Genomic DNA, 25180 nt, shown 5'->3' on the forward strand with positions numbered 1-25180 from the left:
CTGGGGGGTTATGCAGCCAGAGCCGACCAGGATGTCGTCCAGTTATCGGCCGAGGTCGGTCACCTGTGGATAATAGAGTCTTGCAGCAATCATTCGTGTCCACTAGGGGTCAGCAGAGGGAGCCTGCAGGCGAGTGCAGGGGGTGTGGCCAGGATGACACGGTGTCTCCCTAGCAACGCACAGCGTCTGGTTGCCTGGATACGGACACGGCGGCGGCGCGAGCAGGTAACGTGACGTCTGATATCTGTATATTATATGTGTAATATGTTATATGTATTATATTATATGTGTAATATGTTATATGTATTATGTTATATGTGTCATTACTGCCCATATACAACGTCGCTCCTATAAGTCACACTGTGCCTGTGCACCACAAGTCCCAGCATTCCCTGTCTGCCAGCTGGGACTTGTGGTTCCACAGGAGCTGCAACCTGTGTCTGCAATGAGTTTATTTGTACACATATACAGCACTGTAACTGGTGGGCTGGGGATCATATTTCTCTGGTCTAAAGCATTTCCTGGAGCCCACATAGACTATGTGATATACTAGAACCTGACCTACCAGTATACAATATATATATATAATACCAGTATATAATATATATATAATACCAGTATATAATATATATGTGTATGGTCCTACTCATGGTTCAGGAGATGTATGTCATGGTTATATAATAAAAAGTCTCTGCATCTTCTGACAGCCATTAAGAAATGATCTGTAGCTGCAGGGTAGGGTGAGATGATCTGTAGTTCTAGGTAATGATCTGCAGCTGTAGGGACAGGGTGATATACAGATGTAGGTACAGGAAGGAATGATCTGCAGCTGTAAGGGGGGAAGGGGTGAAATGATCTGCAAGCACTATGTAGAGGGGGGAATGATCTGCAGCTGTAGTGACAACATGGAGGGATATGTAGATGTAAGGACTGTGATGCTCCACAGTTACATGATAGGAGAGGGTACAATTATCTTCATGTTCAGGAGGAAATGATCTGTAACAAACATATTCCCACCTGTTGCCAGCTCCCTTTACAGTTCTACAAGTCCCCAATTGTAGATCACTCGCTGACAGTCTCTAATTCACAGATCTTCCCATGTGACCTGTTCTGCCGCTGCTTTATATTGTAAGAATGACGGACAGAGATATATCCACTATGTACCCATCTTTGTCCCCTCATCCTCCATCTCTCGTGTTGGAGTCTGCTATATGGAGCAACACGATCCCTACTCGGAAATATCCTATTATCAAGCAGCGAGGCTTTTATTCAGATATCCTGACATACAGCGCGTCCATGCTGGTCACAGTAAGTTGTAATCCTTGTTACTTGCTGTCACTTGAACCCAACAAAGGTCATTCATGAACATACTGCAATGTGTTCCCATAATGAATTTGATATTGTGTGAATGTACCGACCACCTCCCTCACCTACTGTACATAGGTGCAGAACGCTGCTGCTGACAAGTGCACCTATTAGATCATTGGTGTCTTCCTTGCAGGAGATCAGACCTCCTGGAAATGCGAATGGGGAAAAGACTTTTAAACATTTCTACAAAGTCTACTAACTCTTAGGACACTCACAATCCTTGTACAGAATTAACTTTTCAATTTTTCTACTCAAAAGCTGTTAATCTTAAAATCGTCATGAGTGTGAGGGACTCACTACACGTCACTTTTGTTTTTAGATATTTTTATTATATGTGTACGGCTAGAAATGCTCTTACCTGCATCAAGTGCACCTGAATGGCAGAAAATCTGTCCTATTGAAAACATAGCTCCCAATTACCGTTACCTGCCGAGCAACCTTCAATAACAGTCCTTTATTGGGGTGGAATATGATCTGTAGCCACATGCAAACCAGAGGGTACCACTGTAAATGTTCCTTTTGCACACGTTGAAAGTCATATAAATATCTTGTCCTGCAAAATTAAATTGTGCTTTTGTATGTTGGCGCGTTCAGATACTCAGCCCTCACTCAGCAGTGAGCACACACCAGAATCTCCATCCTCAGATCCTTGCATCTTTGCATTTGTGCAAAACTAGGTTAATAACATCACAAAGCGACAGGCATATTGGTCTGTGTTCGTAAATGACCCTTACTGGCGACTTCGCACCTAATTTCTATTTCCACACTGACCTATATTTCATCCATAATCTGGGTCACAAATTCCTTCATCTTGTTGTCTTTATCTTTCAGGACGTGAGCGCGGGACCTGTTGTGCAGCCCAACCTCCTAAGACAGGCCGATCAGAACCATAACACCCCAAAAGGTGAGTACGCAATTCATCACCGCGATTTTCTCTGACAATAGGTGGATATGTATCTGCCAGAATTACATTGTGGGGGTCTGGGAGGCGCAGTCACAAAATAAATATTCTGCTCATCTCACCCCGCATCGGTCTCTATAAACGCCTCCGGTCTCTGTACTGATTTGGTTACATGGATCTTTTCCTCAGTGAGCAGCTTTGAGACCCCGGAGAACCTCCAGTCTTACCTGGACAAGCAGGTCTCCTACCCCACCACAGAGGTGCTTGTGAAGTCTGACTTCTCAGAGAGAGGCTATGAGCCAAAAGTGCAGCTTTCATTCACTGTGCCGCCCGGTCAGTGTCCGCGGAAGCTGGAACTGGAGAGGTGAGATTTGTACTGCGCTACAGCAGATGTTTCTGATACATGAATAGCAGATTGTATACATAATGTGATTCATTGCTGCTAATTGTACAACCCCAGGAGAAAGCGGGAATACCTGAATCTGAATATAACACAACTCTTGGCCAATGAAGGGATAGACTCCAACCTGCTAGTGCCCCGGCACACGGACCCCAGCAACCTCCCCTGTATCGGGCAGAACACTGGACAGCTTCTGCCCACATACCTACCGCTGGAGGTAAGTCCCAATCTCTCACGCTCTCCGGTAATTTGCCCACCAGCAACAAACCTATTTCAAGTTGTAAATAAAAAAATTCAATATTCAATATATATTTACCATATCAGTAAATATAAATAAGACCAATGTGCAGAGTTACTTTGTGTTTATAAATATTTAGACATCAATGAAGTGAAAATAAAAGTGGAATATCGTTAATAGTGTATGTGTGTGGGAGCATGACCCATAGACAGATCTAAGTTAAGGATATTATCAGGTATTTATGTTTCTAACGTTCTCTGCGTCTCTTAGAGTGTAAGCTGCTGGCCCACCTTTACCTTCTGTGTCATGTTACATGCAATTTACCCTCAATGTACAGTGCTGTGAGCTATGTTGGTGCATTATATATAACAGATGGTGATAATAGTAACAGCCTCGGCCTGCTATCACATATACATTTATAAACATTGCAATTCTTGTCATAGTCTTTTGTGTGCCAATGAAACACATTTAAACGCTAAAAGAAATCGTAGAGTCGTATTGTGCCCAGTGCATGTAACTCACATCGCCCGATATTCTGTTACAAGGTGTTTGATGATGAAGAATTTGATATTCGGACCTGGGCTGATTGGCTGAATCTGGGATATGACGATGCCTCCGGCGTTAGGAAGCCTGTGGCGGGCCAGGCCCTCCTCCCAGCAGATGACGTCCTGGGGCGCGGTGAGCATTGTTACTGTATATTTCATCTGTGGTCGATTGGGGACCCCGACGCCGGGCCTGACTTTATATTGTAGGAGATAGAGCATTGTCGTGAGAAGAGAGGACTCTGGGTAAGTTAGATGTTATTGACATTATTATTGGCATTTTAGAGGACCCGAAGAACCCACAGCTGGTCTATGAGTGGTGTAATGTTGGTGTCCTGGATTATGATCAGCAGAGGAAGCTCTACCTAGTCCATAAATCTACAGGCATCCAACGCATGTCCCCTACGGACAGCCCAGGAGCTCAGCGGTGCGGGGCCTCGGGTGAGTGTGGTCTCTGCATCTACTGACCGGCATAAATCAAGGTGCTCGGTGAATGATGTCCAGCGTGTTCTGGTAACAGTTGGTAAAACAACATTTTCTTTGGGCTCGCTCAGGATCGTCCACTGTGGCGTCGTACCAGTACTGGGTACCACGGATCAGGCTGCTGTTCTGTGCTGAGAACCCACGTGTGTTTGCGCAGAGGGTTGTAGCAGCCAACCAGTTACGGAAGAAGACTGAGGCGTTGCTCTTATACAACCTATACGTAGATTGCATGCCGGGGAACGGTCGTAAGATCACGGCGGAGACTCTGAGCAGAATGAGACAGCGGCTGCTGAAACAAGACGATAAGTATGAATCCCGATACTAATGGCGTATAATATTCTCCAGTCATTGTGACGCTCCTCACACTCGCACTGTTGACGTTGTGGCTTTTCTCAGTGTGCGGCAACAGCTGGAACATCTGGAAACGGAGATCAGCCTGGATTACGAACGCACAATGAACAAGCTCAGCTTTGACCGACTGGTCTCCTTGAAGCCTCACAAGTTCTCCTATGTGACTCTCCCAGAAAGAGTTCAGGAAAAGGTTCCTAAGAAAGGTACAAATAATAAACCCATCCGGCGTCTCTCAGGTTCCTCGGTCCTGTCTAACTTACCAATATAACGCTTCTTCTGGTCGTTGTAGGACTCATCCATGTTCCAGACTACACGTTTGCCAAGAATCGAGCGTCTTTCACATTCACCACCCTCCTGACCAGACCAGAGGTCATCACCGCCCTCTGTAAAGTACGGGCGGAGTGTAACAAAGTCTCCTCTATTTCTCTGTTCCACTCCAACCTCACCAAGGGCGTCCGGCTGGAGGAGTTTGAGCAGATGCAGTCACAGAGCTTCTCTCAGGTAAAGTCTTCACTGAAATAAAATTAATTGTAAGCTCTTTGGGCAAGGAATTATTTTTCCCAATTCTTTTTACTTACTATCTAACCTATGCCCTTAATGGTGCATTTAGTAATGTGAACAGAACCCATCACTTAGAACTACTACATCCAATTTACTATACACAGTCGCTGTATAGAATCAGCTCTCCTATAGCAACTCAAATAATACTTCTATTACTCCAGCCAATCCTGTGTGTATCTCTGTAGCTGATCAGCAGTGCTAGCTTCTCACCTGAAGTGTAAGGGAGTTATTACGTCCTCCTATCTGTAGAAAATAGGAATAGTTACTGCTCCCACAGTATAATATTTAGTGTACAATAAACTCACCTTCTTCAGAGTAATGTAGATCTTGAGAATAACTTGTTAAAAATAAATAAACTAGTCCTCCACCCATCGTCTTTTCATATCTTGAATTATTACGTTATATATTATATTGTTATCAGCAGCATATGTAGCACATAATAATTATGTCTGAGTGTCCAGATCCATCCTGTGGTTTTTAAACATTACCCTTTGAGATGAGTACTTACTCAAAAACTCAGTGTGCACTCTCTCTTTTAGTTATGTTTTATTATCAGTAATAGTCGGTAGGACAGTCGTTGTGAAAGTTGATTTGTTGCTCGTGTGAGATCATAAGGACGGATCAGTGGTTTATCCTGTTTCATCCCCTCTCCGTCCCTCTCCAGGTCCAGCTGTTCCTGAAGGACAGCTGGGTGAGTACGTTGAAGAACGCCGTACGAATCAGCCTGCGGGAAGTGGGGAAAGGCTGGTACGACCTCAGCGAGCGTAACTGGGAGGTCTATCGCATGTCCAAACTGCGGCAGCTGATGGAACTCATCAAGTTCAACCTACAGGACTCTCTGCGGTTCCTGGTGCAGGACTCTCTGGTCAGCTTCACCCAGTTCATCCTAGATGCCTGTTACAGCGTCCTGAGGTGTACCGAGGACATGGACTGGGGTGGTGACCTCATTAACAGCCCGTACAAGTGAGACATCGCCCAGTAACGTTATAGATCCTTCCTCTCCACTTAGATATGATGAGCAGTATTATAGTATAGTATTATAGAGAACATCACAATGCTGGACAGACATCACACATTGCCATACGGCACTTTCCCACGTGACTGTGTCATTGTTTCTTTCTTACAGACCTCGGAAGAACCCCATATTTGTGTTGGATTTGGTGCTGGACAGCTCCGGGGTCCATTTCAGCACTCCTCTGGAGAACTTTGAGTCTACACTCATGACCCTGTTTGATAAGGGAATCCTGGCAACTCACAGTGTACCCCAACTAGAAAAGGTGAACGTCGCCTGAGCAGTAGCAGATCCGTTCTGCTGGGGTTCTCTGTACCATTAGGGTTTACTGGTCTTATAGCCCCCAAAGTTTACCAGCAGTGTGCAAAGATAATAAACCATCATAACTATGGATAAAGCGTGAACTAAGAGCGGAGAACTACAAAGGCTATATAGAGGGGGCTAAAATATTAGTAGAGGTTGTTTTATAGTCTATAAGTGACACTTTTTTTCCTGTAAATATTCAGTATATATGGATATAAGTTGTAGGGCACTGAGAACCTAACGTGCATGTAAGAGGCATTACCATAAACTAAAAAGCAGTGATCTAATTATAATGAATGTGGTATTCCATGCTGTGTGGAGGGGTCCATATAATAGCTTGAATATTACACCAGCGCAAAGCTGTCGGTTGTCGGGACTCATCCTCAACCAATAATGGGACCCATTGTGCGTTTCCATGTTGTACTTCTTCAGAGAAGCAAACAGCTGAAGCTATTGTCTAATTTTCTTTATATTCCTAGTTTGTACTGGAAAATCTCTTCATTAGCGGCACACAGTTGCTGGAGTCTGTCGGTCTTCACGAGCCCCCGGTGGAGGAGCTGCGTAATAACATCCGCACCGCCATTTGTAAGGCGCTGATACCACTGAGGGCGTACGTGAAACAATACGAGAAATACCTGGAGCTGAACAACACAGACGTGGACACATACATGAAGTGAGTGTGAATTATCTTCCTGGTATTATTGGTATCATGCTGGCTTCACTACAGTTAGTTTATGTGGCTGCTTAAATGTTATGTAAGAAGCAAAGTACAGCTCAATGTCCCTTATTACAGCTTTTACTGATGTGTTTCATCCTATGATGCTTCTTTCACTCCGATGCGGGGTCAATTTCCCTTTGCTTTCCTGAATATGTTTTGGTTAATGTCCGAATTTGACCAGGCAGTGGGGGGTTGAAAGAGAAATACATTGTTTAGTGTTAACCCGACATTTTAGTGCAACGTGGATAATAAGTAAAGTTTTAATAGTTTCATTTTCCCTCCGATACAAACAGCTGAAGCCACGAACCTCAGCAGCATCTAAACCAGGTCAAAAAGGTGAAACTTGTCTTAGTTAAGCTGCTGTGACATCACTGGCCCTGACCCTTTGTATAAAGCCACCAGTCCACAGAGTGGGTCTCATTTACAAAGCGCCACACAGCTGAGGCGCAGTTCAGGATCACTGTCTGACATCACATGCCTTTATTTGCGCTGGTGTGTGGATTTAGGTGGAGCAGGGTCATCCCTTGCTGAGTACAGAGTAGGTGCATCGGTGCGCTGGGTTTTGTGGAGTGGAGCAGGAACAAGTGGGTTGACGAGGGTGTACTTTATTGTTCCTACCCTCGCTCAGTGCACCTCTTCTAAATTTCCCGCTTTAACTAGGTGCACTCGTGGTTTGCGGAAAAGTTCATGAGTTGAGAGTAGACGTACACATTAAAGTGCAAAACCAAAACTATTTGCAGTACACAACCAGTGTGCTTCGTAATAAGAGGTCCACTGTATGTCTGCAAAGCTGTCACTCATACTCTGCTGGCTCAGAATGAGGTAAGATAGAGAAGCACCACCATATTAACAAGAAATGGAGAACAATGAATGTATTTATTTTTAATATGGTATCAGTATAAACACTCCAGTTATTTTAGATATATTATTCAGCTCCGTAACTGTGGCCTCACAAAAGTGGTTTCATTAGTTCCAGAAGGAATTAGGAGCGAAAAGTAGCTAATTAAACAACTGAAGTCCTCACATCAACCTGACGAGGACATAGCACAGTGGATAACTTCTCACAAATGTTCTTCTTTAAAATATTCTGTTTAGAAAGCTGTGGCTGTCACTGGTCACAGAATCATTATTTGACATTGTATCCCATATACATTTACACCTAGTCACACTATGGTATTCTCTACAGAGCGTTCAGTGCAAAGAACCCGTCGGCAGCAGAGGTGAGACGATCCGCTGAAGAGCATCTCCTGGAAAAGGAACGACTCGACAACTCACTTCCTAACTCGATTATAGTCGGCCCCTTCCACGTCAGCATTGAAGGAGTGAAGCAAAACCTGTCTCGCAAACGTAAAGTTCTTTCTAACGCCCTGCTGGAGTTATTCGCAAAGAATGTGCAGGGGGAAGTGGAGGAGGTAATGGCAAATAGAAGTGCACTTTGTTGGTTAAATCAACCGTATCCGGTGTGAACTGATCCCAGAGTCTGATCTTGTCCCATTACTTGGTTCCACAGATTTCAGAACAGTTCCGAGTCATCAGTCGCAAATTGTATGAAAAACCAAATAGTGTGGAGGAGCTGACGGAGCTGAGAGAGTGGATCAAGGGAATACCGGAGCAAGTTAAAACCCTGGAGGTAAGATGCCGCAAGAGGGGATCTACGTATATAGAAATGTGAAAATAGTGGCTTCATTAGTTTATAAAGGGATTAGGAATCCCTACTGGAGCTAAAAGCTAATTAAAATTAGGGTGCCTTAACAGGTCATTAGTTTGGGTCAAGTTTTACACCCTCACCACAAGTTCAGGGGAAGATTTTGTACATTACCCACCAGTTTGATAGAAGGTTTGGTACACTAGCCACCAGTTTGAGGGAAGGTTTTCTACACTAGCCACCAGTTTGAGGGACGGTTTTCTACACTAGCCACCAGTTTGAGGGAAAGTTTTGTATACTAGCCACCAGTTTGAGAGAAAAATTTGTACACTAGCCACCAGTTTGAGAGAAGGTTTTTTTACACTAGCCACCAGTTTGAGGGACAATTTTGTACACTAGCCACCGGTTTGAGGGAAGGTTTTTTTACACTAGCCACCAGTTTGAGGGACAATTTTGTACACTAGCCACCAGATAGGGAAAAGTTTTGTATACTAGACTCCAGATTATGATTAGCTATGTACACTGGCAACCAGCTTCTGTGGATATTTTTCTCTACTAACAACTAAATTGTAAACCAGCTACCAGACTGGGGGAATTCATTGTCTACTAGCCACAATAATAACCTCTTTGTTGTATACAAACCACTAGAATGTTCTCTGTTTTATATATTTATCGTCAGGGATGAGTAGTGAACAACACATTTATGTAACTAGTGCACAGTTACAGATAAACTTATAAACCATTAGCAAGTGCAATTCCATAATATTTAACCTCCAGCTGAATTCATTTAATATAACTGGTTGGCAGCTGCGTTGAACGTACCTGGCCAATGAGGGTGGCCCTGGGCAGGATGTCAGCTTATCAAGTGATGCTCACATGGTATCATGGGACATCCTCATTGACCAGGTAAGGGGGAAACTGCTGAGTCCATCGGCCTAGCACAGTAAATATTGTGATGCGGTCTGAGGTTGTCATCTACTTTAAATATTGTTCCTTTGGACCAGACAAGTCCACATATGCATTATTCTCAAATTCTGCGATTGCTGTTAACATTTATAGTGAAATTGAAACGAACAAACATAACAAACACATACATTTTACATCATATTTATTGCATTTAAATTAAATCACTGAACTGAGCTGCAAATGTTTGTAAAAAATGTAACTAAGTAATCCTCATCCTCAGGAGCAAATAGCAAAAGTCACCGGTGATTATGAGGTTATGGATGAGTTCTTCTTCAGCTTGTCCCAGGAGAACTTCAACACAAAGTGAGTGCGCAGCTCTTTCCTATGTCTCAGTCCTATTAGAGGCGAGGAACCACCACTGAACGTACCGTGTCCCTTCATTATTAGGTGGGCCATCATGGCATGGCCACACAAAGTCTTGACGACCATGGAGACCATCCAGGAACAACACTTGGAGGATGAGGAAAGATTTCGGAAAATTCAGGTCATGGATCAAAATAATTTCTTGGAGCGGCTGGACTCCCTACAGGTCGGTACAGTCCCGCCGCTGGTCTATAATTATGTGATCTGTACTCTCCTAGCGGAATAGTCTTCCTTTATTCTGTGTCCTAGATGGTTGTTGCCGGATTCTCCACTCATGTTGATATAAGTCGAGCTCATGAGATCGCTAATGAGGTGAGGAGGGTCCACAAGCAGCTGAAGGAGTCGCAGCAGTTGGCTCAGCTCTACAACAACAGGGAAAGGCTTTTTGGTCTGCCAGTCACAAATGTAAGTATCTCACTACGGTGACATCATCAGCGTGCGTCAGGTCACTGAGCTCCTCCCACATAAAGGCAACCGTAGCAAGATGCTTGTCTCATCCGCTGACCAGGCTTCTGTGTTTCTGTTGGGCAGTATGACAAGCTGATGAGACTGGTGAAGGATTTCCAGCCCTTCCGAGACCTCTGGACCACCGTCTCAGACTGGATGCGCTGGTACGAAAGCTGGATGAACGATCCGCTCACAACCATTGACTCAGAGCAGTTGGAGAAGAACGTGAGCGAGTCTTACAAAAACATGCACAAGTGTGTGAAACACTTCCGGGATATTCCAGGTGAATTAGTGGCACAGCATGAAGTTATGTCATGTGACTTGAACGTGCTGATCACGTGACCTTACACAAGACCGGATTTAAAGTGTATCTGTCACCTATCACAGTGGGGGCCGCCATTTTGTCAGCTAAGGCTCTTGGTTCACTAAGTACCAGTGTAATGCTTTGTACCTCAGTGATGTCAGAGGCCACTAGTGATTTGATAGGCTGTATCTGGATATTGGTTCAGCCCACAGAATGGCTTTCTCCACTGTGTGTAATTGATGGGTACACTTTAATGTGACAGACATTACTGTACAATATGAGTATATAAGTTTGCTAGAAATGATTACAGCAATCTACTGTGATCTGTATTAATTAACCTCATTTCCAGTTACAATAGCACTTTGAAATTTGGCCCCGGTAGACGTCACTTCCTAGTTACATTCTAGACAACTTCCTGCTGATAAAAGCACAGGAAGTGAAAAGTGCAGAGTGAAATTGCTTCCCCTTTGGGCTGATGAATGTAGACGCATCATGGTATTGTATTGTATTCTCCTGCAGCCTGCCAAGCTGTCGCCCAGGACATTAAGGGCCGAATTGAAGAATTTAAGCCATATATTCCGCTGATACAAGGCTTACGCAACCCTGGCATGAGAAACCGTCACTGGGAGATTTTATCTGAGGAAATAAAGATAAACATCAAGCCCAAAGCCAACCTGACCTTCACCCGCTGCCTGGAGATGAAGCTACAGGACCACATCGAGAGTATCGCCAAAGTGGCTGAGATTGCGGGAAAGGAATTCTCCATCGAGCAGGTGAGCAGGCCGACCTATGCTATTGGCAGCCATTTTGTGTGTCTGAGCCGCTAATCATGATAATGCAGCCAATATATTCACAAGGACCCAGAGACATCACGGAAGTACATCAAGGCAGTAGTTTTGTTAGGCTGAATTCATATGAACCTTGGTTCTGGTAACAAGATGGCTGCCATGAAGTGCTGCAGCGATATCACTTCAGGTGAAGCGCATTTGTTCATCTATCCGTTCACCTGGATCTAGTAACATCACTGAGTCACTCATACATTATATTATCATAAATAATTGTCAGCCTCCACTGTACACAGGTGAGAGGTGCACTTTAAGGTTTAACACTAATTGTTTGTTGCACAGGCTCTGGACAAGATGGAGGGCGAGTGGGCCTCAGTACTGTTCAATATATTGCCTTACAAAGAGACGGGCACCTTTATCCTGAAGAGCCCGGAAGAGGCCTCGCAGCTGCTGGATGACCACATTGTGATGACGCAGAGCATGTCATTCTCCCCCTATAAGAAGCCCTTCGAAGACCGCATCAGCAGCTGGGAGAGCAAACTTCGCTTGACGCAGGTACTCAGCACTGTACATTTCATTCAGTCTGTGGTTTATACACATCGATTACACTGAGACTTGAGGTCTATGCGCTAATACAACGACCGGTTCCTCTGTGTGTCCCTCAGGATGTGTTGGAAGAATGGCTGACCTGCCAGCGCTCCTGGCTCTATCTGGAGCCAATCTTTAGCTCTGAGGATATTAACAGACAGCTGCCGGTAGAAAGCAAACGTTACCAGACCATGGAAAGAACCTGGAGAAAGATAATGCGTAACGCGGAGGAGAATAGACAGGTGGGAGCATCATAGAGCGCTGGAGGGCAGCATACGGGTGATGTACCACTGTGCGCAGATATTCCTGTGAACGCAGCTTTTCCCCCCGTACAAATCGCATCACGATCGACGTATAAAACGCCTGAATATCGTATTATATTTTTATGTTTTCAGTCCAATGCGGATAAAAAATAGAAATCTATTTCTGTGAACATAGCTAATTACTCAGATGAAATTTGCTGTTGACATTTTTGGTTGGCAGGTTATTTCCCTGTGCCCCGATCCCCGTCTCCTGGAGAGTCTCCGGGAATGTAACAAGCTGCTGGAATTGGTACAGAAAGGGCTCAGTGAATATTTGGAGACCAAAAGAGGAGCTTTCCCCAGGTAACCAGCCCCGAGCTTGATACACGTACAATACAGATTCTATAAAGCGCGTCCTGAAATCAGAGTAACACGGAGGTCTTTAACTCTTCAGGTTCTACTTTCTGTCTGATGATGAACTCCTGGAGATTTTGTCCCAAACCAAGGACCCCACTGCCGTACAGCCGCACTTACGAAAGTGCTTCGAGAATATTGCACGGGTTAGATTGTAGAATCCACCAATTAAACATAAACTTGTTTTTTTACATTTTCTCAAGAAACTCTAATAATCCTGGGGAAGGCAAATAAACTCCCGTTGATGCAACTTTTACATACACTTTATCTTTCAGCGCATTTCAGTATAAGGATATCAGTATATTTCTACAGAGTATACACTGTATCAGCTGACCTCACCTCCTTTGACAACGCATTTCACATCATTACTGCCTTTACTGTAAATAACTCTTTCTTGTGTTGTTGGTGGAACCTCTTTTCTTCTAAAGAGTTCTTTTAAGAGATGTTTTTCTTTTTAATATATTTAAATAAGGAAAAAACATATCCTATAGATGTTTCTATCTGCCTATCCTTCCCTTCTACTCCTGACTAACGTTGATGTCACATTTCCACTTTCTTAGTGTCTTGTTGATAGACTGTCGCCCTAAACTGTGCACTGTAATATTTGTTTTGGAGTTTGAATTTTCTTAAATCTCTGTAGAGGTATTTCCGGTGAAACTAAGGGTTAAATGTATTAATCTCCGATTCAAGCAAATCAACAATATTCAGCGAGTTTGACGGCCAAATTTAAAACGGCAATGTGTTTAAAGGCAAAACTTTCCTTTAAACACGTTGACATTTTAAATTTGGGCGGCAAAGTCGCTGAATATTATCGATTTGCTAGAATCAGAGCTTAATACATTTACCCCTAGATGTCAGATTTAGTTAAGTGCCATAATATATATTTAATTCAGCAATATTAAATAAAGGTCTGAGCCATTTACGTCTGTGTACCTGCTTCTGTCCAGCTGCTGTTCCAGCCAGACCTACAGATCACTCACATGTACTCAGCGGAGGGGGAGGAGGTGCAGCTGTCCACACCCATATACCCAACGGGCAACGTGGAGGACTGGTTACTGGTGGTGGAGAAGGTCATGAAGGCCAGTGTACGAGAATACATAGAGCAGTCTATAAAGGCTTACCCCAATGTAAGACAAATACTAGTTTCTCTTTCCACGATACTCCGGTACATTCACTTCACCGTCAGCTTATATTTGGTTTTCTTGTTTCCAGACGCCTCGTTCGGAGTGGGTGAAGAACTGGCCGGGCCAAGTCGTTATAGCCGGATGCCAGACGTTTTGGACAAAGGAAGTGTCCGAGGCGCTGGAGGCTGGAAGTTTGTCCACCGCTCTCTTCCCGCAGCTAGAAGCTCAGGTCAGTAGGTTCCAGAGTATCATGTCTAAAGCCAGCTGTCTATACTCTGATAGTAGCAGCTATACCGAAAAATTAGCACGTGCGTGGTACCAAAACATTAACCAATCTGGAGAATGATCGGATCGAAACAGCCGGATTATTGTGGTGTCTGACAGAAAATCTTGTTTCCAGCGCATCATGTTGTCTATAAACGTGTCTCTCCCCCGGCAGCTCAGTGACCTGGTCGCTTTGGTGCGGGGGAAGTTGTCTCGCATGCAGCGCTCCATCCTCTCTGCTCTGATTGTGATTGAGGTCCACGCCAAAGATGTTGCCGCTCGGCTGATCGAGGAAAACGTCAACAGTGTCAATGATTTTGAGTGGATCTCTCAGCTCCGGTATGATAACAACTATACAAAACATTATTTTAAAAGCAGTATTTTTTCTGACTCTTTTTCTGTCCTGATTGAAACTTGCTTTGTTCAGAAGATTTGGGGAGATAGAACTCATAGCTCTGCGATTTGGGTTTAAAAGGTGCAAATAAAAAAAAAAGTGTCACATGTGTAATAAAATAATTATGGATTTAAAAACTAGCCCCCAGATATCCAATATACAGATTTTAATACGGTTGGCCAACCCATAAGGACCTGATTCTCCTCCAGTTATTTATGGTTCTCTTATTTATTTGTAGGTATTACTGGAGCCGGGATGATCTCTACGTGAGAGCGGTCAATGCCGAATTCTTGTACGGCTACGAATACCTGGGGAATACGGGGCGTTTGGTCATAACTCCACTTACTGACAGGTACGTCTATTGCTGTGAAATGTCCACTGTTGGCATTAAAGTGTAGAAAGACCCAGCAATGTTCTTACTGTGATTGTAGGTGCTACCTGACGCTAACGGGGGCCCTACATCTGAAGTTTGGGGGTGCTCCTGCTGGACCAGCTGGAACAGGAAAGACGGAGACCACTAAAGATCTGGGGAAAGCTCTGGCAATCCAAACAGTCGTGTTCAACTGCTCCGACCAACTGGACTTTATGGCCATGGGCAAGTTCTTCAAAGGATTGGCCAGGTGTGTGATCATTAGTGGTAGCTCCATGTTGATTCTTTTCATCTCCTAGATGTGACTAATATCTGCCGACTTTGTTTTTCTATCTGCACAACCAGTTCCGGGGCCTGGGCATGTTTTGATGAATTCAATCGTATCGACATTGAGGTGCTTTCCGTCGTAGCCCAACAGATCACCACAATCCAGAAGGCTCAACAGCAGAGAGTGAGCTCCCCGTGTTCTGTGTTTCATATTATTCCTGGGGTTTTTTATTCCCAAGAATTCTCCCTGTTCTCTTCTTTCATTCCTTTCATCCTTTGTTTCCTCTGTTTCTTCTAAATTCTTCTTGCTACCTTATTTTCCATCCTTCCTTCCTTCCTTGTCTTCTGTTTTTAAATTCTCCCCATTTCCTCCCTTTCCTCTCTTATATGTCTTCCTAAATTCTCTCCGCTCCCTTATTTTCCTCCCTTTCCTCTCTTCCTAAATTTTCTCAGCTTCCTTATTTCATTTTTTCCTCTCTTACTTCAGCCCTCACAAACTCCTTTCCATCCATCTTTTCTTCCTTCCTTCTCTTCCTTCCCATCCATCATTTTCTCTCTTAATTCTTTCCACTTACTTCCTCTCTTCCATTGCTCTTATGTCTTTCTTTTCTCTGCTCTCCTTACTGGGTTCTGTATTCCTCCTCTTTCTTCCTCTCATACTGTTGCTCACTCCCCTCTGTGTAGTTTTCCTTACCGCACACAGTCTGTACTTCTTCCTCTCAGTCTCCTTTATTGTCATCTCCCGTCTTGTGTCTGCTCAGGTGGATCGCTTCATGTTTGAAGGGATGGAGATCCCGCTAGTGTCTACTTGTGCTGTCTTTATCACCATGAATCCTGGATACGCCGGCCGCACAGAGCTCCCCGATAACCTGAAGGTGACAGTAACTCCTGTGTAGGGTGCTATAGAGTATATATAGGGGAGCTGTGCATGGAGAATTATACAGGAGAAAATCAGCTAATGTTATAGGATAGTCCCATGTATTCAAATGAAAGAAAAGACCCAGAGGACGACTATAAGTGGTATTATCAGTCTTGTAAAGGGTACGAACAAGGGCTAGGACATTAATAATATGATATATGAGGAGCATTATAATTGTTTTGCATACACTCCATAGGAATTAGCTATAAGTATTATAGCAGTACATATATTCAGCTGGTCTTCTGCCAGGAGTTTACTGAGTTCGCTGCTTTTACTTCCACGTTTGGAAAGAGGAAAGTGAAGCAAATGTGTGAATTTTGAGATATGCAACAGAAAACTAAATAACAGCATTATCGTTTATTCTTATACGGCCTCTTATACGGGGTTACCAGGTTACACCCCTCCTGCCAGAAATTAAGTCTATATATGATTAAAGGCACAGTTTGCAATTTCTCCATTAGTTTTTTTATTCTTTTGTCAGAATTAAACTTTAGAATGAAAGTTTGTTCTATTAAATTACCAAAAATTAATCTTCAAAATTGCCACTAAAAGCAAATAGAAACTGATCATAAAACATAAACAAATTGCCGTCTTACCTCTTTATATCATTGTGTATCTCTGTCACATTCCAGGCTCTGTTCCGTCCCGTTGCGATGATGGTGCCGGATTATGCAATGATCGCCGAGATCTCTTTATATTCCTTTGGCTTCAACAATGCCAAAATCCTGGCAAAGAAAATTACCACAACTTTCAAACTATCATCTGAACAGCTCAGTTCCCAGGTGAACGTTAAGTGCTTCTTTACTTAACCTAAAATTAATTTCACTTCAATATTACACCTCAACCTGTGTAATAGTCCATCCAAGTAACGTCTGTACTGACCCAAATCACATGTTTTCACCATCCTCATGTCTACATCTCTTGTGTTTTCCCTGCCTTACAATAACTCTACTACTTTTCTGGATTCTTCTCGGACACTTTTGGATTGGCTTTGACCATTTAAAACTTTGATTTAATTCCCCAGGATCACTATGATTTTGGAATGAGAGCTGTTAAAACTGTAATTTCTGCTGCTGGGAATTTAAAGAGAGAAAATCCAACCATGAACGAGGTGAGTCTGCAAATGAGCACCTGACAGGGTATCTCACAAGGTTATCCTATTCAAAATGACTTTAAGGGTGAATCAGAAATTTATCTGGTTCCATACTGGAGCTTTGAGAAGACTAAGTACATATTGTGTCTAACCCCTAGAGTTATACATGACCTCAGATCCCAATGCTCCATGACTCCTTCATTTAAATATTTATCGTCTTTGAATTCTCTTTGACCACAAGTTCCATGTGACTGACAGTGAGTTATTGCTTTGTGGTTTCATGCAGGAACTTATCTGCCTCCGGGCAATCCGAGACGTCAACGTTCCTAAGTTCCTACAAGACGACCTGAAGCTCTTCAGTGGAATCGTGTCTGACCTTTTTCCACGGATCGAGGAGGAACCTATTGATTATGGCAGCTTGGAGGAGGCTATTCGCAAGACCTGTGTCCAAAAAAAACTGAAGGATGTGGATGGTAAGAAGACACCTGGAAATACGTCTGTTGTTTCTGTTTTGTTCCTGTGATCATCTGCCTTAGTATCTATTTTAATATAAAGTCCTTTTCGGGGTGTTTGAGAGCTGCTTTCTGAAATAATAGGAATCATCTTTCCATAACCAATGCATGTAAGAGTTAATTCTTTCCTTCTTGTGTCAGGCTTTGTCACGAAGTGTATCCAGCTGTATGAGACCACCGTGGTACGGCACGGACTGATGCTCGTAGGGCCTACAGGTTCTGGGAAGTCACAGGTTTGTGAAGAATATAGTAATATATTATTTCATGTGCAACCTTATGAGTCTTTCATATACGGGTAAATGTGTAATACACGTGTTCAAATGTATATGTGTTATATCGCGTCACATATATTAGCTTCACTCTGTCCAGTTTCTCTGACCCTCATTACTTTGCTTGTATTCTCCTGTTTCTTTTTATGCTCATTTGGCTTTTACTTTCTTATGATTGGATGTTTACACTATTGTTGTGTTGTCATAAATCGGCATTGTGTTGTATTACGGTGCAATTCTTCTTTTCACAGTGTTATAAAGTTCTTGCAGCTGCCATGTCATCACTGAAGGGTCTCCCGTCAGTCAGCGGGGGGACATATGAGGCTGTTCACTACTACATCCTGAACCCCAAGTCTATTACTATGGGCCAGCTGTATGGAGAATTTGATCTTCTGACACACGAATGGTAAGAATGAAACTGTTCTAGTGTTCTGTGGCTTCTTCTCCTAGATCAGGCCTGGCCAACCTGTGGCTCTCCAGGTTGTGAAACTACAAGCCCCATGCTTTACGCGTAGATAGCTATCAGATAGCTGGAGGGGCATGATGGGACTTGTAGTTTCACAACATCTGGAGAGCCAAAGGATCGCCAGGCCTGTCCTAGATCTTCTCAGTCATCTAGATGTCCCACGCTGTGGTCTGCTTGTTCTCTTTGAAGGACAGATGGGATCCTCTCATCGCTGATCAGAGGAGGTACGGCCTCCACAGAGCCTGACAAGAAGTGGTACATGTTTGATGGACCGGTAGATGCTGTCTGGATTGAGAACATGAACACGGTGCTGGATGATAACAAGAAGCTGTGTCTGAGCTCCGGAGAGATCATTAAACTTACAGAGGTGATCACAAAGCTGTGTCCCGACACTTGGCCATATCACCGCCATCAATGTTGTCTTCATCCTCTGTATATTTCATATCCTAATTCACCCCACACATGACTTGTCCTGAGTCATCAGATTCCCGTTCTCCTAAAATGTAAGCCCGACCCGTGAATCAATATCACAACTCTGCTTCAATCTTTATCTTGTTCCACCAATGTCCTCTTCTTCTCTTCAGGCCATGACCATGATGTTTGAGGTTCAGGATTTGGCGGTTGCATCACCGGCTACGGTTTCTCGCTGTGGAATGGTTTATTTGGAGCCCAGTATCCTTGGACTGACCCCTTTTATTGAGTGCTGGCTCCACAGAATTCCCGCCATTATGGAGCCCTTTGCAGAGCAGCTGCAGTCGCTATTCTTACGATTCCTTCAGGTTAGAACCTCTGACATTTATATTATTGTTACTTGTTTTCCTGTGGAACTTTGCGACCTTCCCGGGAATCGTAGAACCCGCTGGGTCAGAGCTTCTTGTAGTGCGATTACTTTGCAGAACTTCTTTATTTTTACATCTGCCTCATATACTGTTATAACATTCTTTTAAAGATTAGAAGCATCAACTTTATCTACAGCGTCTATTCAGGAATATATCAAAGTAACAAACTGATAGATGATTTCTATTAACTCAATTGTTAACTTTTAATGGGGACAAATCTCCTGCACAGGAAAAAGTCCAGTAACCCGTACCAACCAATTAGAAATGTCCTTTCATTCTCTAAACACTGCTAGAAACATGACAATGATACAATCTCATTGATTGCTATTGGCTACAGCAACTTTTCTCCCTGTACCAGTTTTTATAAATGTTTCCATAGTTGTCCAATTTTATAGTTGTGCTGTAATAAGTATTATCTATCAGTGTCCTTAGAACATACATGATCTGTGTTATCTCCATGGGCCTGATTCATTAAGGATCTTAAATGAAGAAGTTTCTTATTTCAGTCTTCTGGACAAAACCATGTTACAATACAAGGGGTGCAAACTAGTTTTCTGTTTTACACATAAGTTAAATACTGACTGTTTTTTCATGTAGCACACAAATACTTGATAGCTTATTTGTACACTGAAATTTAAAGTTGATATTTGTGTGCTACATGAAAAAACAGTCAGTATTTAACTTATGTGCAAAACAGAAAACTAGTTTGCACCCCTTGCATTGTAACATGGTTTTGTCCAGGAGACTGACATAAGATACCTCTTCATTTAAGATCCTTAATGAATCAGGCCCCATGTTATTAGGGACATTGCTGAAACCACAGTCTAAAAAAACATGTCTGTTCTTCTGTTCCCGTGTGTCTATGGAATTATATTATGAATAAGTCACTCTTAGGTTTAAATGTATCAAGCTGCGGGTTTAAAAATGTGGAGATGTTGCCTATACCCCCCGTGGGGGTAGTAGTTCCACCACTCTGCTCTATATGATCACATGCCAGTCTTTTCATTTCTTCTCAGCTACATTGTTGCAGCTAATAACCCGTCCTCTCATTGTCTCTAGGATGCCGTCCAGTGTGTGCGCCGGTCAGTGAAGGAAGTTATCGCTTCCACGGACACCAACCTGACCATAAGTCTCCTCAAACTGCTGGAGTGTTTCTTTCAGCCCTTCATTCCCAGAGAGGTACAACTGCGTCAATGTGTCCGTCCTTCGTTGTGTCTTTATTAATGTTTTATGAACAACGTAACAGTAGGAGAAATCTACCAGTGACAGCAGTCTGACTGTCCAGCTATCACTGTTTATTTCACACATTATTTGCTTACTCCCAGGGACATAAAAGGATCCCCCAGGAAAAACTGAACCGTATTGGGGAGCTGGTGGACTCTTGGTTCTTCTTCTCCCTAATTTGGAGCGTTGGAATCACCGGAGACTCAGATGGTCGCGTTCTGTTTAGCAGATTTCTGAGAGAAAAAATGGTTTCTGAGAAGGTAACGTTGTATTATGTGTGTGTATGTCCTGGTACGTTCTGTCATCATGTATGCTCATGTATGTATCACTAACATATACTCTACAGACATGGGTAGAACCAGGAAACACATAAGGAAATAGAACATATTTAACCAACTTAAAGACCTCTGGAACTTGCTTACCTGACACCCCCGGACTCTCTCTCTGGGAACATTACCAGGTACCAGATTGTTTCTGGTTGTCCTTCTGGTTGGCCTAAGGCTCTCCTCCAGTGATCGTTGAGTATCTTCATGTGTCCTTGTTGTTCCACTCGGAGATGCCTCAGCCCTGCTGCCCCGTCTACAGTCAGAGCCAGGCAGACACAGCCGGATCCCAGCTCTTCACTTATATAATATAATAATACAGATAACAGAGATCTCATGCAGGATCAGACCTGCTCAGCTTTTATGATAGCCGCCTTTTGATCTGACTTTGATGGTTATTCTCTATGTTTTCATTCACTTGGCCATGCTGTTGGTGTACAAGGTCATGTGATCGCTCTGACTGTATTTTTACTGATAGTCAATCTTCTGAGCCTCCACAAACTGAGTTATAGATATCCTGAGCTATTCACAGCACGACGAATCAGAGCTCTGTCACAAGATAGTAAAGATTCCACATAACCCTGAGCTGTGCTGCACCGTTTACTGCAATAATCATCTGCCCTGTCTGTAGATCAGTTTCCTTGTCCTCTGATTTTACATCTGTTTTTGCCTCTAGGTGGCGATGCTGTTCCCAGAAGAAGGTTTGGTCTATGACTATACGCTGGATGATGGAGGAATAAGCAGCACCGCTGAGGATGAGGAGGAGGATACGCAGAGGATGGTGAGAGGCGGCGGTGCCCAGTGAGATATCTGCCCCTCAGGGCACCGTCTGTACTATTATTGCCCATACCTACATCCATCTTTCTCCTTCCTGTAAGGTACGCTGGGTAAACTGGATGGAGTCTTCTGCCACCTTCGCCATAGCTCCAGACACCAGCTACGCCGATATCATTGTGCCCACGCTGGACACCGTACGGATGTCTCATCTGCTGGGGATGCTGCTGGCCAATAAAAATCCGGTGAGTCTATAACTATAGAGGTGCCTGTGTGCCTGCTCCGAGACCTGGTGCATGTCATACTGACGTTACTGTAAATGTGTACTAAGGGTAGAGAGCTCAGACTGATCTAACCCTGACACTGATACTTTGTCAGAGGCAGGCAAGACGTGGCTGTAGAACTACAAGTCCCAGCATGCCCACAAATGCTGGAACTACAGAGAAAGTGTCTGTATCTGCAAGTTTCCCATTGGCTTCTACAGATATTATGTTCTTGGGGTCTGGTTCAAGTCTGAACGCAAGTTGCGGTTAAAACAAAATCACGGAATTTGAGTGTATTTCCATCCGTATTTAAATCCATGCGGATCTCAAGATGAGTTTTTGAATCTGGGTGTAAGTGAACTCTCTACACGTTACTTGTCGCATGTAGACAGACAGAACAGACTGCAGGATACGCACAATGTATATGTGCAATATAAGGTCACATCAGAACTCATAATAAAACAAAGAAGTATAACATAAATGAGCATCTCATAACAGTATAATCATTATTAAAAATATTTATTTAAAAAAATGTTTTTTTTAAAAATATTTTTCTAGTCTCTGTGATAACTAGTAACACTCGTACGTGTAGTTTTTAATACAAAAATGATGCTGACAGTCATCACTATCAGTCGGCACTTACAGCTGCCCTGAAGTGGGGGCAAATGGTACAACTACAACAATCGTATGTACGAGAAACACGGGACTTGAATTGGCCGCATCTGCACTGCGCCCCCTGACTGAACATCGCCTACATCCGTCCCGCACCTTACGCTGTAGGCAGCTGTAAGTGTCATTTGTGTTCAGACATGAATCGCTTACAGTCACGTTCATTGATGTTAGTTTGGAGCCTGCGCAGAGTGAATTCATGCAAGATGCGGCAGGCAAAGAGATATCCGTCTGAAGATGGTGTCACATCAGCTGGTGGATAGACCGGACACATGGCCCTGACATGTTCTCCAATAAAGACATCTCAGTAATACAAATAACAGCTGTAGAAATAGCACTATGTATTGTATCAAAATGTGATCATTCATCCACTGCGGGATCCAATTTGAGTGAGATAAACTGATACATTTCTAAATGAGTAGAATATAATTACTTGAAGTATGTAACAATTTAATCTCGTATCAATGAATAATAAGCCCTGGGACAGATTTTTAGTGAATCACAATGCAGAGATATGAGCTAGATCTAGATATTGTGCTACCTGCTCTTATGACTTTCTCCCCAGGTCCTGTGTGTGGGTCCCACGGGTACAGGAAAGACCCTCACCATATCGGACAAGCTGCTGAAGAACATGCCGCTGGACTACATCAGCCACTTCCTTATGTTCTCTGCTCGGACATCAGCCAATCAAACGCAGGATCTCATAGACAGCAAACTGGACAAAAGGCAATGACACGGCTGTGGGAAGGGGTGGATGGGTGGTAATCAGGGAGCACCCTGATAAAACATAGCACGTAAATGTAACATAATTAGAGGAGAACACATCCCCAGATAGGCCTCTAAGGTGGGAGATCTGTAGGTACCGGTAGCCTTGTGTAAAGATACACAATGATGATGCTGATGATGACGATGACGAACGCTGTCAATCCTCATCTCATTAGGCACAAGTATGCACATGGTACATCTGACACAATACTGCAGATTTGTGTGATTCAGTGTACACACGTCACTACGCTCTCCCACGGAATCTTCATGCGTATGCTCGGGGCAGACAATGCGTCAAACTCTAACTGAGATCCATAGACAATAAGTGGAGAAAATTCCCATTGTATGACTTATATCATTTTAAAGCTTCCAATTCACAAGTCGCACATAGTCAATTTAGGTCGTGTATTGGCCATAATGATAAATATTATTATAAACGGAAACGCTGATGTATTATCAATCACTGATCGCTCACCACTAAGTCTCAGGTCCAGGAACCAGCTGATGTGGAGCCATCTCTGGTCCTCTCCTAACTGGGGGAACATCATCCAACAATACTCCAGCCCTGTCTGTGTAGATTTGGTCAGTGCAGCAATACGCACTGTGAATAAAAACATTCCTTTATTTAAAGGTTGATGGGAAAGCGCTATGGAATTTGCTGTCGCTATATAAATTAACGGTGATGATGGGAAAAAGTGCAAACAATGTCATACAACACTGTCATTTAAATATATCACTTGTATAACTACAATGAGGTGAAGCTAGGCTACTGACATTGTCCACAGAGCTCACACTCATACGGTAACAGACTGACACAGTGAGGTCAGACACCGATAAGATCACGGTACACACAGCTCAGACCTCTATGTAATTACAGGAGGAAGGGGGTGTTCGGACCACCCCTCGGTCGCTACTTCATTTTTTTCATTGACGACATGAACATGCCAGCGCTGGAGACATATGGTGCTCAGCCGCCTATTGAGCTACTGAGACAGTGGATGGACCACGGGGGATGGTATGACCGCAAGCAGATAGGTACGTAACCGCGTGACATAGAGAGATCTTTGTGGGTGATCTGCTAGATGTCTGATGAATGATCCGTTAGTTTTGGAGGGATAAATAACCTCTATGGTGCATTCTCCTTGATAAATAAAGTCATTTAGTTATTTGATGATGGAAGAAATGTTTCCGCAGCGCCAGCAGTGTCCTGTTGTTGATGATATGTAATTTTGTTAGCTAACTGACCACAAGTCCTACCTAGAGCTTCCTGTAATTGTTGTCAATGGGATTTAACTTACAAACTTTGGTGTGAATAGAACACAAGGTCTGTTCATTACTGCAAGTTTTAAGCTGGGCACACACTTATGCAGTTATCGTGCCGATCACACGATTCATGACCGTTTGGTCAGATATTGCGAGAGTGTGTACGCTCCCACGATTATGTTTTATCGCACCAAAACACATGGCATCTGTTGATTTGTTTTTGTAAACTCCCTAAAAATCACAATCAATGATGGAACGATGTCGGGGAAATGTGGCGGTGTGTACACACTCAGGACCAGCAGTGTAGGCAGATATCTGTACAGTGTACAGAGTGCAAATTTTACAGAGATCGTGTCTGAAGTAAGATTGCATAGGTGTGTGCCCAGCTTTACTCTTATTCCTTATTTAAATAGAATCAGTCACCAGGGCCTTTGATCTGTTTTTTTACTTTACTACCTGGAGTCTTGTCCACTCTGTAGTTATTCAGAAAAAACCCCGGGGCTCCTCATCTTATTCAGATTTCGGTATGCTCCCTTCCAGCCAGAAGAGGTGTGGAGGGAGGGAGCCGGGAGCGAGCGCTCTGTGCTGACAGTGTTCCGCGTTGAGCTGTCAGACTGCACTATGCTCACTCCGGGACTGGCTGACACTATACCTCACAGCTTGAGAAAACCTGTCCTGGAGAGAGTATAATGCATACAGCAATTTAAATAAAATAATTTCTCCTGAGCAAATGGGGTCAAATAATAGGACC

At 43.4% G+C, this 25180-nt stretch overlaps 1 protein-coding gene across 1 annotated transcript in view; it reads left to right on the forward strand.

The window, feature by feature from the left end:
- The first annotated feature begins 1099 nt into the window (after window positions 1-1099).
- The window catches only part of DNAH1 (dynein axonemal heavy chain 1), a 39699-nt gene continuing 15618 nt past the window's right edge, over window positions 1100-25180 (forward strand). Inside the window, exons 1-43 of the mRNA XM_075183802.1 lie at window positions 1100-1308; window positions 2200-2272; window positions 2459-2633; window positions 2730-2886; window positions 3453-3585; window positions 3735-3890; window positions 4004-4238; window positions 4329-4486; window positions 4573-4784; window positions 5509-5807; window positions 5971-6121; window positions 6639-6832; window positions 8064-8289; window positions 8388-8507; window positions 9709-9791; window positions 9876-10017; window positions 10101-10256; window positions 10383-10581; window positions 11122-11375; window positions 11730-11942; window positions 12053-12217; window positions 12459-12580; window positions 12672-12777; window positions 13579-13758; window positions 13844-13984; window positions 14195-14358; window positions 14652-14765; window positions 14845-15033; window positions 15129-15234; window positions 15812-15925; window positions 16602-16751; window positions 16994-17080; window positions 17349-17535; window positions 17716-17807; window positions 18095-18249; window positions 18499-18676; window positions 18894-19088; window positions 20208-20327; window positions 20474-20632; window positions 21372-21476; window positions 21574-21714; window positions 22967-23127; window positions 24044-24201. Coding sequence (XP_075039903.1) covers window positions 1135-1308; window positions 2200-2272; window positions 2459-2633; window positions 2730-2886; window positions 3453-3585; window positions 3735-3890; window positions 4004-4238; window positions 4329-4486; window positions 4573-4784; window positions 5509-5807; window positions 5971-6121; window positions 6639-6832; window positions 8064-8289; window positions 8388-8507; window positions 9709-9791; window positions 9876-10017; window positions 10101-10256; window positions 10383-10581; window positions 11122-11375; window positions 11730-11942; window positions 12053-12217; window positions 12459-12580; window positions 12672-12777; window positions 13579-13758; window positions 13844-13984; window positions 14195-14358; window positions 14652-14765; window positions 14845-15033; window positions 15129-15234; window positions 15812-15925; window positions 16602-16751; window positions 16994-17080; window positions 17349-17535; window positions 17716-17807; window positions 18095-18249; window positions 18499-18676; window positions 18894-19088; window positions 20208-20327; window positions 20474-20632; window positions 21372-21476; window positions 21574-21714; window positions 22967-23127; window positions 24044-24201 — 6799 coding nt within the window. The 5' untranslated portion in view covers window positions 1100-1134. The remainder of the gene's footprint in view (window positions 1309-2199; window positions 2273-2458; window positions 2634-2729; window positions 2887-3452; window positions 3586-3734; window positions 3891-4003; window positions 4239-4328; window positions 4487-4572; window positions 4785-5508; window positions 5808-5970; window positions 6122-6638; window positions 6833-8063; window positions 8290-8387; window positions 8508-9708; window positions 9792-9875; window positions 10018-10100; window positions 10257-10382; window positions 10582-11121; window positions 11376-11729; window positions 11943-12052; window positions 12218-12458; window positions 12581-12671; window positions 12778-13578; window positions 13759-13843; window positions 13985-14194; window positions 14359-14651; window positions 14766-14844; window positions 15034-15128; window positions 15235-15811; window positions 15926-16601; window positions 16752-16993; window positions 17081-17348; window positions 17536-17715; window positions 17808-18094; window positions 18250-18498; window positions 18677-18893; window positions 19089-20207; window positions 20328-20473; window positions 20633-21371; window positions 21477-21573; window positions 21715-22966; window positions 23128-24043; window positions 24202-25180) is intronic.

Source organism: Mixophyes fleayi, chromosome 8 (genome assembly GCF_038048845.1).
Source record: "Mixophyes fleayi isolate aMixFle1 chromosome 8, aMixFle1.hap1, whole genome shotgun sequence".
NCBI classification, from domain to species: Eukaryota; Metazoa; Chordata; class Amphibia; order Anura; family Limnodynastidae; genus Mixophyes; species Mixophyes fleayi.